General features: G+C 39.5%; 1 protein-coding gene across 8 annotated transcripts in view; it reads right to left on the bottom strand.

The window, feature by feature from the left end:
- The window catches only part of ATP8A1 (ATPase phospholipid transporting 8A1), a 78,039-nt gene that overhangs the window by 50,883 nt on the left and 9,244 nt on the right, over window positions 1–17,912 (bottom strand). For 5 of the 8 annotated variants that reach the window (XR_014493051.1, XR_014493052.1, XM_083367619.1 and 2 more), the window contains exons 2-7: window positions 12,615–12,729; window positions 11,202–11,301; window positions 8,751–8,849; window positions 6,664–6,709; window positions 5,720–5,760; window positions 3,686–3,759 (exon numbers count right to left, since the gene is read on the bottom strand). Coding sequence is in view for 3 of the 8 variants with exons in the window: in XM_083367619.1 (XP_083223745.1) it covers window positions 3,686–3,759; window positions 5,720–5,760; window positions 6,664–6,709; window positions 8,751–8,849; window positions 11,202–11,301; window positions 12,615–12,729 (475 nt within the window). In the remaining 5 variants the exon portion in view is untranslated. Of the gene's footprint in view, window positions 1–3,685; window positions 3,771–5,719; window positions 5,761–6,663; window positions 6,710–8,750; window positions 8,850–11,201; window positions 11,302–12,614; window positions 12,730–17,912 lie in introns of those variants that run through there. The other 3 variants (XM_083367620.1, XM_083367621.1, XM_083367622.1) reach the window with 3 other exon arrangements.

Genomic DNA, 17,912 nt, shown 5'->3' on the forward strand with positions numbered 1-17,912 from the left:
CACCGCGTCCCTTAAAAATATATATTAACTAGTAATTTACACTTTCAGAAAACAAGCCTTAAAACACGTAAAGAAAATGATTCATATTGTCTTCATTCATACAATGGTAAAAACTAAATGATTCCAGATCTTAAAATCTCCTTGCAAAGCGCTTGGCAGAAAAAGCAAGCTAATTTGGCAAGAAACTAACCTTTCAAACCATAGGTTTTAATTAACATAAAAGTTTTCTAATTTTTAATAAAGTAAACATAAACTATTATGCAACATACAGGAAGTCCTTGACATATGTCTGTAATTGAGACCTGAATTACAAGTCATTGCAATCACAAAGCAAGTCAACATGTGACCACGCCTGAGTTTCTGACATTTGCGATGGTTGTTAAGCGAATATGGCAGTTATTAAGCAAATCTGTTTTATCCAATGGGTGTTTTTTTGCTGGACACAGGAAGTAAAGTCCAGAAACTGAGGACAAAAAAAAAAAGGCAAAAATCACAGTCACCATAATTGTAATTAAATGCATTGTATGAAAATACCTATCTCCCAAAATACATATAATTTATTTATTTATTATTTATTATTGGGACTTATATGCCGCCCTATCTCCCGAAGGACTCAGGGCGGCTAACAACATATAATAATGTTGATCTTGCATTCCTGTCATAAATATATTTAATAAATATTGAAAATTTGGTAAAGTTGCAAAGCACGTCCGTATTTAAACAGGAATTTCTTCAATTTACATTTACTTTTTGAAGGCTAGTTTTTCTGAAAATGTAATGGATTACAAATTAGCATGCAGATTATTTCACTTTCAGTATATGAAACATATTTAAATCTGGACATATTTTATATGATTTAACAAATATTGTGCAAACACTGTCTTTGCAAACCAGTTTAGTTTTGAATAGTCGTGCACACATAGGATTACACTGGAAAACTACCAAATTATGTCTATATAATTTGAAATAAGCCCTATTTATCAAATTGGGCCTACATTTGAGTGAATATTTTCTGAATATTGAAAATAAATGCGTAGAACATCAAAAATCAGGAAAATATGTTTCATTACAGAAATTACTGTATACTGACATTCATCTCTATAATCAAATCAAATTAACGATGTCAAAACAAAATACAATCCAAGTATATAAGCTATATAAAAATTGCTTTTACTGAAGCCGCATGCTGTTCATCCAACAAATCCAAATGCATGCGATATAAAGCATGCAACATTTAGGTCTGTGCTGCGGGTCCTCTATAATTTTCAAAATGTATCATTTGTTAACATGGAAAGTGTTGTATAAAATTACTGAAAACATGAAGCTTTCTATGGTGTGGTTTGTGATCATATGATTTATTTATACTTCATGTTTCCAGACAGTTCATTTTCCTCAAGGGAGTCGAGCTTAAAACTTTAGATGGTATCTGCATAATAATTCCAGCGAAAGAGTTTATTTTAGTCACTGGTTTATTTTATAGACTAAATCTGGAGGTAGATCAACCACCTTTGTATTAATTGTAAACCTAAACCTGATTTATAAGCATGCCCAATTAATTTCCGTGGAGTGTATACTGAGCTACATGGGTGTCTAATTGGACATGAGGCTTTAATACTGTAATCATACAGATTAGCTTAGACCAGGGGTAGGCAACCTGGACTCTTTTATGACTCGTGGACTTCAACTCCCAGAATTCCTGAGCCAGCCACACTGAGGTGAAAGGGAGAGGTTTCCAAGCTGAGCCATGCTGGCTCAGGAATCCTGGGAGTTGAAGTCTACGAGTCATGAAGGGGCCATAGTTTCCCCCATGCTGGCTCAGGAATTCTGGGAGTTGAAGTCCACGAGTCATAAAAGAGCCAAGGTTGCCTACCCCTGGCTTAGACCAAGTCAAACATTGCCTTGTACTTCCATTCAAACGAATGTTTGCACACAGCAAAACATCCTGCAATCTCTTCACAGCAGAATCCTTTTCTGCTGTGCTTTAGTAGAAGGACCCAGAAACACTTTTGTTCTAGAACTGATTCATTCTAACCTGGTTGAGAGACTGATGAGGTCAGCTGGGAGATGGTCCCCATTGGTCACCTTCACTATTTCCCCCACTGCAACCTTCACCAGTTTTGAAATAACAATTACAACAGAATAAATAAAAGAGCAGAAACCAAACGGGTTTTTTTAAAAAAAAAAAGAAAAGAAGAAGAGAGAAGACAAGACAGAAAGTTGAAACTATTAGATAACGCGTGTTAGGAAACTCTTGGCATCTTTTTTTTTCCCCCTCAAAAATCTATTTAATTTGGATCGAGAGAAAAAAAATGCGCTGTTTGAACTATTTTCAGAGATAGCAAAAAATAACCCTAAAATGCGGACATCGAAGGGTTAATTGTCAAGCGGCTGGGGGGAATCAGGCGATTCAGCAAGTTCAGATAGGTATAAAGATTTATTGCAAACTTAAACGCTCTACAATCTGAGCTACTAGCCCTCAAGAGAAAGGAGCGGGGGATAAGAGTGGCATTCAAAGTGGGAGGGGCTTAGATCTCTTGTGGGCGCACAGGGACTCATGACTGATAACGTCTTTGACCCCTCCCTCGGGCTCAGCCGTCTCCTAAAGTCATCTCCTACAGCAGGGGTCTTCAAATTTGGCCCTTTTACGACTTGTGGACTTCAACTCCCAGAATTCCTCAGCCCGGCACGCTGGCTGAGGAATTCTGGGAGTTGAAGTCCACAAGTCGTAAAAGGGCCAAGTTTGAAGACCCCTGTCCTACAGCAATACAAATTCACGGTGTTAGAAAGGAAATAAGAGCGTAATCATGTATTGTTTAGCAAAACAATAAAAACAATTTGAAAAAAGGAATAGAGGAATTATCACTTGGTTTCCTGTTCAGATGTTAGCAGAATGAATGAATATTGGAAGCTGTGGCTGTTCCGCCATCCTAAAAGGGGTCCTCTGATATTTCTAGAAATTAAAATTCAGCGCATCTATCAGGAAGCCCTGACAGAGATGAGAGCCATACCTGCACCAATTTCCCCATAGAAAATAACAAAAATAAGAGTATGAGGTGTCAGCTTTCACTGAGAAAGGAAAAGCTTATTTAATCGAAAAATGGCACGTTGTAAAAATCTTCAGGAAAGGGTAGCAAAACACTCTCTGTAAATATGTATATTTGGAGACCACTATCCAATCAAATAGATTTTTTTTGGGGGGGGGAAATGTTTCACATATTGAGTTGCCCAAGGAAACACAGATAAACAAGATTAAATTTCAGAAGGATGAAATCTAGTATTTCGAATTCTGAAAGCAGGAGTTAAGGCTTTTAAAAATCATTTCCAAACATTACATTCTCAGGAAATCGTCAATAACATTTTCTTATGCTCTGATGTTAAAGACAACGTTCTGCGCCGCAAACCAACGTTTTATTTTCAATGGGTACATTTTGTGTGATAAATTAAATAAAATTAAGAGGTGAAAACTTTTGAGTTCCAAACTACGGATGAAAATATAATCAGGTGCACTGGAAAGCCCAGCACTTTATTTATTCGGAGGAGGCATCCTCAAGCAATGATTCATGTATGCAACATTTCAGCAGTTCTAAACACTTCTGTTTATTCTTTATTTCCTTGGTGCAATGAGGGGTCAAAGTTGGAGAGAGAAAACAGACTCTTTTCTGGAAGCATTGATCAGCATTTCTACCTTGATGAGAGAAGTACAAGGTCAGCAGGTATATATTCTTTGCCTTTTATTAAAACTATATCTCCAACATCTGCCTGAAAGAAAACTGGGAATTGGTTAATGGTCTGAAACCAGCAGAATAACCCTGTCCTTTGCTGTATCTAAGTACACACTGTGTAGTAAAATGGAATTGACGGCAAGAGGTTTAAAAACTGTATGCATTTTCATCTGAGTATATTTCTCTCCCATTTAGCAGAATGACCACATTTCTATTTTCATTTCACCACAGAAAGTAAAAACACTGTTTCCTAATAACGAAACACAGCGATCTGTTTTGTTCCTTGATACGAATACAAAGGACATCTTCATAATTAGCCAGCTCTTTGTCTTATTTAGATCGTGTTGCAGAGTCTGATAGTACTCCTCCAAGAATGAAAAACTTTTGAGTTGACTTCAATACATAAAATTTTACCAATGAATTATGGGCTCCTGTAGCACTGGTGTAATTAATAACAAAATTATAGCAATTTGGGAGGTCCTTATTGGCTAAGAGATAAAGTTTACACAGTATAAAATCTGTCAGGTCAAATGCTGGAAGACAAACTCTCTTGCAGCTATGTGAAATTGATTCCTTACAGCAATTTGAAGAGTTTCTACTTAGAAGTAATTCTCACTTAGTTCAATGTCATCTACTTCTAGGGGGGCCAATATAGATTTACAGTTGTCACGAATTAAAAATAGGTAAAATGAATTTGCACTTCACATGCTTATTTTCCCCTAAGTAAACACTGCAATCCATAACGAAAGAAGGCACTTATAAGAACAATTAGAGCAGTGTTCTATGCTAAACAAGAGAGGTAATAATTTTTTTAATTCTTTACTATAATACCGTTAGCGCAATGGTTACATTTACATGTTTAAACAGATACATGTGCATTTCTATAACTTAACCAGTATGGTTACTATTAAACTTTAGTGACTTGACATATGGTAACCAGCTCATTTGATTCAATGTATTGTGACAATCCAGGATATTTACTGTCTATGCAGTGTGAAAACAACTAATGTTGGATTAATATGGTAGGGAAATGGCAACTTTGAGAACTATTGGCACAGAATAGTAAACTGTTCTTTTGCCTAAATCCTTTGCGTTATCAAGAGCATACAAATTAATCCTTTACTGATCAAATGCACACTGAATGATTATGTGGGCAATAAAACTAAACCAGACCTTTCAACAAAACAATTAATGACAACTTAATCGATATGGTAAACCTATGGCCAACAAAATAGAAAGCATATGGCAAAAATTAAATTCAATCCATTTAATGACAACATATTCAACGTGGTGAACCCAAACATTTCGTTTATTCAGCGTAATTCAGTGTGACATATATAAAGATTTAGATCCAGAGTTACTTTTCTCTGGGCAGAACTGCTTATACCTTATGTTATACACAGGTAGTCCTTGACTTACGACCACAACGGAACACATTTCAGTTGCTAAGTGAGACGTTTGTTAAGTGAGTTTTGTCCCATTTTACAACCTCTCTTGCCACTGCAGTTAAGTTAGTAACACGGTTGTTAGATGAATCCGGCTTCCCCCCCCCATTGACTCTGCTTGGCAAAAGGTCGCAAAAGGGGATCAACGTGACCCCGGGACACTGCGACCGTCATAAATGTGAGTCAGTTGCCAAGCTTCTGAATTTTGATCACGTGAGCCTGGGGATGCTGCAACGGTCGTAGTTGTGAAAAGCCGGTCGTAAGTCACTTTTTTTCCAATGCCGTTGTAACTCCGAACAGTCACTGAACGAACTCCCGTAAGTCGAGGACTACCTGTACTAGGTTATATCACTGAATATAAGGTGTTGGGATCATCTGTCATTTTTATAGTGGGTAGTGCAAAATACTGCAAAAGGGTAAACGCTCTGAAGTAACGTGACAGCAAATATACTTCAGAACGGTGTCTGACAAGCCCTTTGGTCTGTTCAGTTCTTCGGACGGACCCAAAACGTATTTATATTTTACAGTCTGAACAATAAGGAAGACACGTACCTTTTCCCAGTGTACAATCTCCCAAGCTCCATTTCTCAATACTGCATCGTGAAAAGCAACAACAAAACCACAAAGGTTCTATTAAAGCAATGGTCAAAGTACTTTTTTTTTTTAATTGAAAATTTGCTCCGAGATCCAATTGCAACCACAGAAACATTACATACATACATAAAAAAAGACAAAATGAAACCATGGAGGAAGGAGAGTTTATTCTATCCAATTTTTATTTTAATTGGTTACCAACGGAATTCTGAATACAAAGCAAATACATTCGTGCAAAATTTTGTCAGTCGTTTTATGTTTTTTCGCCTTTTTTTTTTGGCTAAAATGCTGTCTTTTTCAAGCACGTAAGTTTGTGTTTAGCTACCGCAATTGGGGCCGGCAACTCGGTTGTCAAGAGAAGTGGTCACTAAGTGAAACCACAACTATGCTTGTACGTTCTTGACTTAACGACCATAAATAAGCCAAGAATCGCTGTCACAAGCTGAAAGATCACGTGACTGGACCTGATTCTTGGACATTTTTGCGGTGGTTGTTAAGCAACAGAGGCAATTGTTAAGGGAACCCATTTTCCCCAATGGCCGTTTTTTGCTGAAAGCCACAAGTGTCGAAAACATAGATATGTATAGATATATACATCTCTCTCTCTCCCTCTCTCCCTCTCTCTCTCTCTCTCTCTAAATATATATATTTATATGTACATGTATACGTATACGTATATATATATGTATGTGTATACATACATATACATACACCTATATATAGACACACACACATATATAATTTCTTGTTTATACTTTGAACACCATCTACATTCACTGCCATGAAATGGGTGACCATATAAATCATATCAATCAATAAAATGACAAAGTAATTATAAAAACAGCGTTATTCAGAAAACTTCATATGACTTCATTCTTATGGTTATACATGAAACCTCCTACCTTGTACTTCCTTTTTATTCACAGCATTATCAGCTTTCTGTCTTTTCTGAAACAAATCACACAGATTTTACGCTACTTTTATGGAGCACTTTAAATATTGGGCAAGTTACATATGAAAGTAAATTACATATCACATATCGCACAACATGTATAACAAATCAAGTTAAAGAACTAGTAGTACCTGTGTGTGCACAAGGTACCACATTTGGTAATTTTTTTGTCATTTATACTATATGCAAACCCAGGCAGAACTTTAAAAAATTTTTTTTTAAAGTACTGTATTGTTCAGGCAGACTGCAGAGAACATCTTAAACCGGTGATCTGCTATGGAATTTGCTCAAAATGTTTTTCTTAAAAAACCTTCTCCTCTTAGCCTATATAGATGGTCTGTGGACAAAGAACAACATAGCAAGAGCTTGTTTCCGTTATTCTCTAAAGATTGTGTGTTTTGTACCAAGCTGGGGACACAATTCTGGAAGAGGGGACGTCTTGTTCTGATCAAAATTAGTAACGTTCAACATAGTTCTGGTCATCAATGCATTTGGGGAAAAAATCAGTCTGGCATCTTATTAATGCAATGGTTTCCTTTTAACGAGCAAAGCGAATCACGGCTCCCTGGGACCTGTTAGTCTCAGCCTTAAAATGAGCCTTGGTGGAGCAGTGGGCTAATGCCTCCTTAAGTAACACCAGCTGCCTGCAATTAGTGCAGGTTCGAGTCCCACCAGGCTCAAGGTTGACTCAGCCTTCCATCCTTCCGAGGTAGGTAAAATGAGGACCCAGATTGTTGGGGGCAATTAAGCTGACTTTGTAATAATGCCGCTTGGGGTGTGTGTGAATGCCCTAAGAAGCAGGCATATACATAGAATGAAGGCTACTGCTAAGCACATTGATTTGTGCTTTAAATTGTAAGCCGCCCTGAGTCTTCGGAGAAGGGCGGGATATAAATGGGATTAAAAAAAAAAGGGAGGCTTCCAAGTATTGTGAGAGTAGTAGAATAACACAAGGCTGCGTTACTCTGTGTAGGAATGCTAAACCTCACATCAACTGGATGCCTCTCTTGGGAGCCGGAAAATACAGAAAGTTAAGTTGGGTGCAAAGTCCCTGAATGGTCGAGTGGGAAGCAAACCTCAAGGTCTGCGGGAATCTGGTGGGGGGGGGGGATGGGTGTGTGTGTGGGGAAAATAAACAGGGGGGGCTGGTGCAGCATTCCTGCGCTCCCTCTAAAGGATTAACGCCCGAAGAAGTGCTGCAGCGGCAGTAACTTTGAAATGGGTTGTAAGTAAGACCTACCCTGAAAATAAGCCCTAGCTTGATTTGGGGGAGGTGGGCCTAATATAAGCCCTACCCCTAAAAGAAGCCCTAGTTTGGGGGCGAGGCGCATGCCTAAAAATCAAGCTAGGGTGGGGGTGAGGGGGGTGAGCTGCCCCACAGGGTCCGCACCCACATACCATTGCAGCCTGCCTCTCCTCGCTGGCCCACGTTTTTCTCTGGCGTTCCCCCAGCCTGCATTTCGCTGTCAGGGGCCTTTCCGGACTGCGAAATGAAGGCTGGGGGAACGCCGCAGAAGTGGGCTGGGTGGGTGGGGCTGTTGGTGCCGGAGGTGAGTGGAAAGGACACCCCCCCCAAAAAAAGATAAGACCTGCTGCCTCTTTTGGAGGCAACCCCCCCCCCCAAAAAAACTGGGACTTATTTTCGGGGTGTCTGCTGTAACTTCAAACAGTTCCTAAGTGATTGCTTGTAAGCCAAGGGCTACCTGTACTGAACAAACATAACATAAAATATTGAAAATACTCCAGTTAATAAAAGCAGAGGGAGTGCTAGGCCCCTGGGAGACGGAGGGAATCTATAGCAGATCTGTTCATAGGTTCCCCGTGATCACATGTGTTTCATGTCTAAAATCAGAGATGCATGCTCCTTAACGAAATGTGAGGGATTTATTTTTGTTTAGCTGCTCAAAAAAAGTAAAAAAATAAAATAAAATTGGGGGAAAAAATCAAAATGAGTACACTTGGTTTAAATTTAAACATGTATCATACTTGAAGATGAGTACTAGTTTAAAGCTATGAAGGAAATGTTTTGCTACTTACAATATCTTCTATTATTTCTTTGACTGCTGCTACAACTAAAATAAATAAGAGAGGAACCAATGTGGTATACCGTCCTGTTGGTGAAACATCTGGAATTTGCTAAAGTGTAAAAAGAAAAGTACGCTTTAATATTAGCCGCATTTAATTGTATGAAAATATATTCAACGAAATATAGTATCAGCAGAATCCACTTAAATGCTAATATACTTATAATCACACAAAATACATTTGAATACTGTTAGTAATTTGAGAGTTATAGGCATTACTGATACATCTGCACCCGAAGGCAGGACAAGATGCAACAGATGGAAACTAATCAAGGAGAGAGGCAAGCTAGAACTAAGGAGAAATTTCCTGACAGTGAGAACAATTAACCAGTGGAACTGCTTGCCTCCGTAAGTTGTGAGTCCTCCACCACTGGAGGTTTTCAAGAAGAGATTGGACCGCCATTTGTCTGAAATGGTATAGGTTGGGTCGAGCAAGGGGTTGGGCTAGAAGACCTCCCAAGGTCCCTTCCAACTCTGTTATTCTGTAATACTGTAATCTGGACTAAATTGTGAACTCAAGAGAAGTTTCACTGTCAGATTAGGATTTCAGGTAATCCGGATTCCTTTTATCATAACTTAAATGATTTAAAAACTTGCCCGGCAAGAAGTCTATATAAAGTATAGATACCACTAATGCCCCATGACTTTAAAAAAAAATACCCCAGAACTTTTATTTATCCCGGAATAAACGTGAAAGTGCGTTAAATTTAATCTCATCATCTTTACAGCCTTTAATACAAGAAATACGGCAACGTAGAACTAGAACACAAACAAAGCCTGACATGATATCAAAGAGGTCACAGAACAACTTTCTAACTGAGCATATATACTAATCTTTTTACTTGTTATATTATGTTCTACAGAAACACTGAAGTCAAAACATATGCCCAGTTACAAAGTTCCGTCAAGAGGGTTAACCTCATTAGCGGATGAGGGGTAAAATTTAGATAAGAAAATATAGGCGTTGGCCTTTCCTATACAACCAATGCTTACATCATAGACACTCTTTATTTATTATACCTATCATTATATATGGACCAGAAGAACTGGTAAAGCAACTTTCAGTTTAAAGTTTAGTACAGCAATCATGTGTTTCTCGGGAAACATTGCTTGCATTCTTCAAAAATGATTTGGAAAAAGTGCCTTGGACCTCACTTGGATAGAGCACCTCTTTCTTAATCATTAAAGTGGGGTGACTTCCCCCCCCCCAGATTTTTGAGGGAGTCTGAAAAAAAGACGATCCTTTGAAGGAATCGGCTCATTATAAACGAATGCAACTCTTAAAGCATTCCCCCCCCCCCCTCGGGATCATGCTATAACCTGATAAATGTCAGGGTAAGTCCCAGATAAATACCAGGGTCCAGACGCTTCTTAGGAAGTTAAAAGAATATATTTGTTTAATTTCTACGACCGCCCATCTCAGCCTACCCGTATTTTCCGGCATATAAGACGACTGGGCGTATAAGACGACCCCCTACATTTCCTGTTAAATTATAGGGTTTGGGCTATACTCGCCGTATAAGACTACCCCTCTTCCAATGCACACCAAATAAAAATTAAAAAACATCAGATTTGATTTTAATATGGTAATTTTAATTCAAATGCTTATGACATGCAGGTACTTAGTAGGAAAACTGTCACTTATAAACATAAGGCTGTTTGTCATCAAACATGTAAACATAAAACAGTGCAAGTGGATTAAACTTTTCCTAATTCACTCTAAAGCTTTCCCTGTGCAGACCAAATGGGAGATCCGCTCCAGGTTTGCCAGCCCGCCCGCCCAGTTCCTGAGTCAAATGTGTCCTTAGAGCTAAGCAGCTGCTCTTGCTGCTGCATTCTCCAACTGCCTTTCAAGTTGGGATAGACTGCAGCTGCTCTTCAACTTTAGAAGGAAAGACGCCCAGACCCCAGCCTGTAAAAAAATCACAGACTGCAGCTTCTTCTCCAATTGGTCCCGCTTTCCCTGCGCAGACCAAATGGGAGATCCGCTCCAGGTTTTCCAGCCAGCCCTGTCCCTAACGTTTCAGCACCCGGCGTATAAGACGACCCCTGACTTTTGAGAAGATTTTCATGGGTTAAAAAGTCGTCTTATACGCCAGAAAATACGGTATTTCTCTGAGCGGCTTACAATTCAAAACATGCATTCTAGTTAAAAATATTAAAAACATTTTAAAACAATAAAACTGTACAGCTATATTTGGGCTGGTGGTGGTGGAAGCCACCTCCCTTCCGCTAGTTTAATTCTCTAAGAATTTCCAAGATTTTATCTGAACCTAAGACATTGCATAATGAAAGCCTGCAGCCACTGAGGACATTACAAACAATTTTATAATGTCTAACAATTAAGTGCTACTGGAGGATAAAGGAAGGAGGGAGGGAGCACAGCCCTTGTACCCATTCTTACCTGAAGCAATGCAATGAAAAGAAAAAAGGCATTAGCAGCTCTCCTAAATTGAGAATAGAGGAACCTAGGCAGGAATGTGATAACGTTGTATTTTGCAGTGCTAAGAGAGAGAGGAATTAAAATGCATGGAATTAAGGGAAAGAGATTAAAAGCAGGTAATATATATACAGAGCACACTAAGTACTGTATAGAGAATTACTTGGAGAGTTATTGCAATATTTATATCTCTAAATAAACATAGCATCCGAGAGATCTGGAAACAAAAACTCTAGCATTGCCATTAAATGTTAAACATTTATTTTTGTGTGGGGTCCTTGATGCTCTCTGAGTTTGCTTGTTTTCTTCCAGATGTTTCATTACCCAAAACAGTGTGCTTGATGCTTATTTATTTAAAACAATATCAATAAACAAACTTTTGGGTGCTTCTTGCTGCTTGGCAGTTTCACTCCTGAGGCCACCATTCAAAATATAAGAGGAGCACAACAACTGGGTTGCAAAATCCCACCTGAATTTTCAGAGTTCTCAGTTCGAAAGAATTGTGGCCACTCCCCACTTCCGGGGTGGCACCAAACATCCGATCTGCACCATTTCTATAAATTGCACAGTAATAAATCTCAAGTGTCAAATTGTAAAGGTTGACAAATAAGTTGTATCAGTAGAATTATTTGTAATTCAGGGTTGAACTGTGGGGTCCTTGGTGGTTTAATTACCCAAACCGGCGCGATCTTAAAACCCACCTTTTTGAACAAGCTGGCCTGGCCTGATGGGATGGGGTTGGGTTTTATAAATTGGTCTTAACTTTTAATCTGTACTAATTTATTACGGGCATTGCTGTTTAATTACTTTTTAATAATTTTTAATTTTTGTATCTTGTTTTTATTATGTATTGCCCTGTTCACCGCCCTGAGTCCTTCGGGAGAAGGGCGGTATACAAATTAAATAAATAAATAAATAAATAAATAAATAAATAAATAAATAAATAAATAAATAAATAAATAACTAACTAACTAGGTAAGCCGCCCTGAGTCTTCGGAGAAGGGCGGGATATAAATGGAATTAAAATAAAAATAAAATTAAATAAATAAATAATGTCATCAGTGCTAGAAGAGCAGGGTCTGGTGCAGGCACCTAACGTAGCAACTAATTTGTTTGATAAAGAAATGTCTGCAAGAAAACAGCCAAGCTCAGAGCGCACCAAGGACCCCACAAAAACTTGTAACAAATCAAGAGATATCCGTGGGTGAAGTTCAGGGACATGCATGACTAAAGGAAGTACACGCACCACTCTTTCAGCATGCACGTAGTGATATTGCACAACTGGTCAGATGTGTTATCATGCAACGGCAGATAACGGTGCCTTGGCTTTCAGTGAGAATATGCAAGGGAATTATACGAAACTTTGCAAACAAGTACCTGACATGATTGTTACAGAACTTAGAGAATTGTGGTTGATTGATGAATATAGTTCTCAGTTCCTCCTGATCAGCTAATGAGGTCTTCTCTGAAACATCATCTGTCTTCTCATAACCTACAAAATATTAGAAACCTAGTATGTACATTTAAATTCTGTGATTATTTAGATGAAAGCAAAAAGCATTTTTAAACATTAGTGAGAAATGCAAAAAAAAACAATAGTACATACGATTGTACCATTTATATTGATAAAAGTAATCTTTTTAATTCCTATTTAAGATGACCACATTTTTTAAAAAAATCTTTCCTTGCTGTATTAGCGACATGCTTCAGGCAGCTTTTCCAGGTGCCAAAAGCATTTAAACTAAATATTTTGATTTGACAGAGAAATTAGGTTTCATCTACTTTAAAGACCACCCGGAGGCTTCAGCTGATGCAGAATGCGGCTGCGCGGGTTGCGGTGGGAGCATCCTGATACTCCCATATCACACCCCTCCTGCATGGGCTGCATTGGTTGCCGGTTGCCCTCCGGGTGAGGTTCAAGGTGCTGGTTCTTACCTATAAAGCCCTACATGGCTTAGGCCCGGGATATTTGCAGGACCGTCTGCTGCCAGGAACGATTTCCCATCGCCCTGTGCGCTCACACAGAGAGGGTCTCCTCAGGGTGCCGTCGGCCAATGTCGGCTGGCGACCCCCAGGGGCAGGGCCTTCTCTGTCGGGGCGCCTGCCCTTTGGAATCAGCTCCCCCGAGAACTTCGGACGGCCCCAGATCTCCGGTCCTTTCGTCGCGACCTAAAGACATACCTTTTCCAACTGGCTGACCTGGACTGACGACGGGGTTTTTAATTTTGTTTTAATTTTTATTGGTTTTTATTGGGTCTTTGTAAAATTTAATCTCTTTTAATATTTGTATTCATTGTTTTTATTGTTGTTAGCCGCCCTGAGTCCTTCGGGAGATAAGGCGGCATACAAGTCCCATAATTAAATTAAATTAAATTAAATGTTACTTATTTATGTTACAACAGTTGCAGCCTGTTCCAAGTTTGGTATTACTCTGCCCAGGCACTTACTTGTTGTTAAAGTTTTATATGCTTGAAGCTTGCAATTCCCAAAGGTTTACAGTAGTTTAAGACAAAATAATAATAATAATAATAATAATAATAATAATAATAATAATAATAATAATAATAATAATAATAATATGCAGTTAAAACAAAAAAAGATAAAATAAAATGCCAAGATAACTAAAACCATTAAAATAGAAATAATTTTAATTATGGACAGCAACCAATGTTAGCTTTTGTAGGCAGCTCTGCCTATTAAGAGCTGTCCGCTACTAGGCTGGGAAGACTATTTGCACAGGGTGGAGACCACTAAGCCATTTAATCTATCATAATCAACGATGCTCAACCTTTTCGACTGAAACGAGCACGCTGGATTGATTGGTTCTACTGGGAGAAGGGGGTCGGTCGGTCCTCCAATGGCCGAGAAGCAAAGCACTTTAAGCACTTTAAAAAGTTAACACGATCGCTTTGCCTGCATTTAGAAATCTGCTGAAAGCAAGCAGGGCGCCTGGAATATGACGATGAATATACTGTAACTGCTCTTGCCTGTTCAGCGTGCAGACAGTTGCACATTACACAACCGTGGCTTCCCAGTAAGCTTCAAAAGCAATCCCACGTAGAGGGCAGCTTGCAGGAGTCTTATCGTGAGGGCCATGAGACTTTGCGTTACTATCACAAAGGGTTTCTTGCTTCCAGGAAAAGAGTTACAGCTGGAGTACAAAGTTGGGTAAAGGCCTCCCCAATTACGCCCCGCCCCCACTTTACCGACTAACAGTCCTGAGTCTAGATAACACTTGAATCGCAGCCCTGCCTGGTCGTAAATGGAGCAGAGAGGGAAAAAACAACAACCACCAGATAGTTGTTGGGAAAACGGGATTCAGCTTTGTTTCGTTTCATGCAGCTTTAGCCAGCTTCCAAATACCATTAACAAAATGTCTCACTTAGCAGCAGAAACTTTGGGTTCAACTTGTGGTCGTGAAGCTGAGGACTGCCTGTACTTATGCCACCCTGGGCTCAACAAGAGTCCAATTGAGGAGTCAACAGTAAAGTGAAGAAATGCTCATTTGAACAGGCTGGCAAGGTTTCACTCAGGCATCGCCTGAAGGGTTAAAACATCTGAAGCATTAAAAGAGGAACTCATAAATTTTGAATTTGGTTCAGGCCTACATGTTAGTTTGCGTATTTTAATATTTTGTTAGAGGCGGCAGAAAAAAAAGTAAAGAAAAAGATTAGATATTATTTTGTTATAATAAGCAGATCAGATATTGGCATTCTGAGATTACCAGCAACCCGAATAAACGGTTTCATGTTAATTATACTCCATTGCGGACAGACACTTATCTGATGGTTAAAAAAAGAAAAAGAAAAGAATAAATCTGAATTAGAATAAATCTGAATAAATAATAGCTGTGAAAAGCAGGCTTCTTCTAAAGCTTTCGTTGCAGGAGGGGGTCGGTGCGACTGTCAGATAATTAATAAGCAGCTGAATAAGTGGGAAATTTACACAATTAGTGTTTTGTGAAAAGATCCAAACATAAAAGCAACCTTCAGTTGCACGTAGAACTGGGAGAGAGATGAAGTGTAGTTTACATAAAATATTATACGGGCTATCAATTACCACACACCCTTTAGTCTCTTTAATAAGGGCCCCTAGAAAGCCAAAGTTCAAATTCAGGTTGTAGAGATAAAAAACAGATCGCTACAATACTAAGTACAAGTAGTCCTCAACTTACAACTCACTCGTTTAGTGACTGTTTGAAGTTGCAACGGCACTGAATAAAGCGACTTACGACCGTTTTTCACACTGACGACCATTGCAACATCCCCGTGGTCACATGATCAAAACTCAAGATGCTTGGCAACTGACTCGTATTTATGACTGTTGCAGCGTCCCCGGGGTCACACGATCTCCTTTCGCGACCTTCTGACAAGCAAAATCAATGGGGGTGGGGGAAGCCCGATTCGCTTAGTGACGGTGTTAACTACTGCAGTGATTCGCTTAAGAACTGCTAAGTTTGTAAAGCCGCCCTGAGTCTTCGGAGAAGGGCGGGATATAAATGGAATTAAAATAAATAAAATAAAAAAAAGAAGCGGGGCAAGAAAGGCCGTAAAATGGAATAAAACTCACTTAACAATGGTCTCACTTAGCGACAGAAATTTTGGGCTCCATTGTGGCCATAGGCCAAGGGCTGCCTGTAAAAGAATGCAGCCCTTTTTAAGGAAATGGATAATAGATATTAAAAATGCCACCGAAAAGACACGTGTAAAATAAAACCTATATCATAGACTCCAGCGTAAGCCTTTTCTAGGCATTTTGCCATCACCACCTTTCTGCATCCTGATTTCAGTGAGAAAAGTTAAAGAGAGGCGCAGACTTGGAAGAAACTAGATCCATTCAACTGGAATCTTGCTATAAAACAGGCTCCCCCCCACCCCGTTGACTGCGAAAGGAATTCTTGTTCCTTAGTTGGAAGGATATAGTTTCATAAAATTTCTTTTTTAAAAAGTAAAATCACAGCACTAAGATTCTAAACCGAATGCAAAAATATAACTAAAAATAGGCAGGCAAGAACCAGACTGGATTTGATATCAGTAATTTATAAACAAATTTTTTTTTTGATGATGATGATGATCTGCGGTACTTTAATAAAACATGAGAAATTTAGAGCAGAAAAAAATTACCTTATAAATCTATTTTGCCACAAATGCGAGAAATGTCACAGTAAATCATTCAAGTGCAGTATAATGTGCCAGGCAAGATGATTATATATTAATAAAAGAATCACGATGAATCATTCACAGGATGAATTGAAGAATAAGGGCAAAATAGATTTACCTATTGTGGACCTACAGTCAAGTGATTTTTCAACAACTGGGGAATTTCACTGGAAAATTGAAATGTTTCCTCAGCAAGCATCATTAAATACTTTTGTCAGACAAATGCATCATTAAAACATATAACTGTTGATATAGTACAGCTTGGCATTTGTTAGGTTTTGAAAGAATTTGGATATAACAAATTCAATTACTAGGGAAAAAGCATGGAATAAGGCATTGTGGAAAAATCAATGATTAAATGCTTGCTAATTGGGAAATAGACAAAATTAGACTCATGTGTAGATCTGAATATGTTTATCTATTTGATAAATCAAAGAACTACTGGTAGAAATCCACTCAAAAGATCTGTGGAAATATGAAAACATACGATTCTCTTCTACCATAAAAAATATGTATTTAAATATATTGAAACAGTGTTATGTACAAATGCAGTTTGCTTATAGAAAATAATTTCCTGGGCTAAACTTCAGGAGAACAATATTTGTAATAATGTAAAACAATATCTCTCCTACTGAGATATGGCCCAGGGGCGCAGTTGGGCCTGCTGCTGGCATACCTACCACCTAATCGTGCAGCGGCGGCCCTGCCCGAGCTACTCGATGTCCTCTCAGGGTTGGTGGTTGAATTCCCAAAACTTATGGTCTTGGGCGACTTTAACCTACCGTCCCTGGGAGGATCGTCCGAGCTGGCTCGGGAGTTCATGGCTTCCATGGCGGCCATGGACCTGTCGCAAATAATTTCTGGACCGACTCATGAGAGAGGCCACACCCCGGACTTGGTGTTCTTGTCTGGACGGTGGCGTGATGATATCGGTGGGGGTGCCACAACTGTTACGCCCCTGTCATGGACCGATCACCACCTCCTGCGGCTAGACTTTCCCTTTGCCACCCCCCACCGTGGGTGTACGGTGCCAGTCAGATGGTACCGCCCTAGGCGCCTAATGGACCCTGATAAGTTCCAGGCAGCGCTTAGGGACACACATGCACTCCCTGCTCACAGCTCGGCGGATGCCTTAGTGGAAGCCTGGGAAAAGGCAGCCACGGAGGCTCTGGACCGAGTTGTACCCTTGCGGCCTCTGACCCGGCGCAGATCCCAGCGAGCCCCATGGTTCACCGCGGAGCTCCGGGAGATGAAGCGTCGGAGACGGAGCCTAGAGAGCCGTTGGAGATCCAGTCGATCCGAATCCGACCGATTGCGACTAAGAATCCTCACCAGGTCTTATCTCGCTGCAATAAGGGTGGCAAAATCCAACTACTTTTCCACCCTCATCGCGTCCGCAGATAATCGCCCGGCTGCCTTGTTCAGGGTGACTCGCTCCCTATTAAACCAAGAGGTGAGGGAGGAACCCTTGCAAGGTCGAGCCGAGGAATTCGGTCAATATCTGCTGGATAAAATT

This window comes from Vipera ursinii (assembly GCF_947247035.1).
Source record: "Vipera ursinii genome assembly, chromosome: 7".
NCBI classification, from domain to species: Eukaryota; Metazoa; Chordata; class Lepidosauria; order Squamata; family Viperidae; genus Vipera; species Vipera ursinii.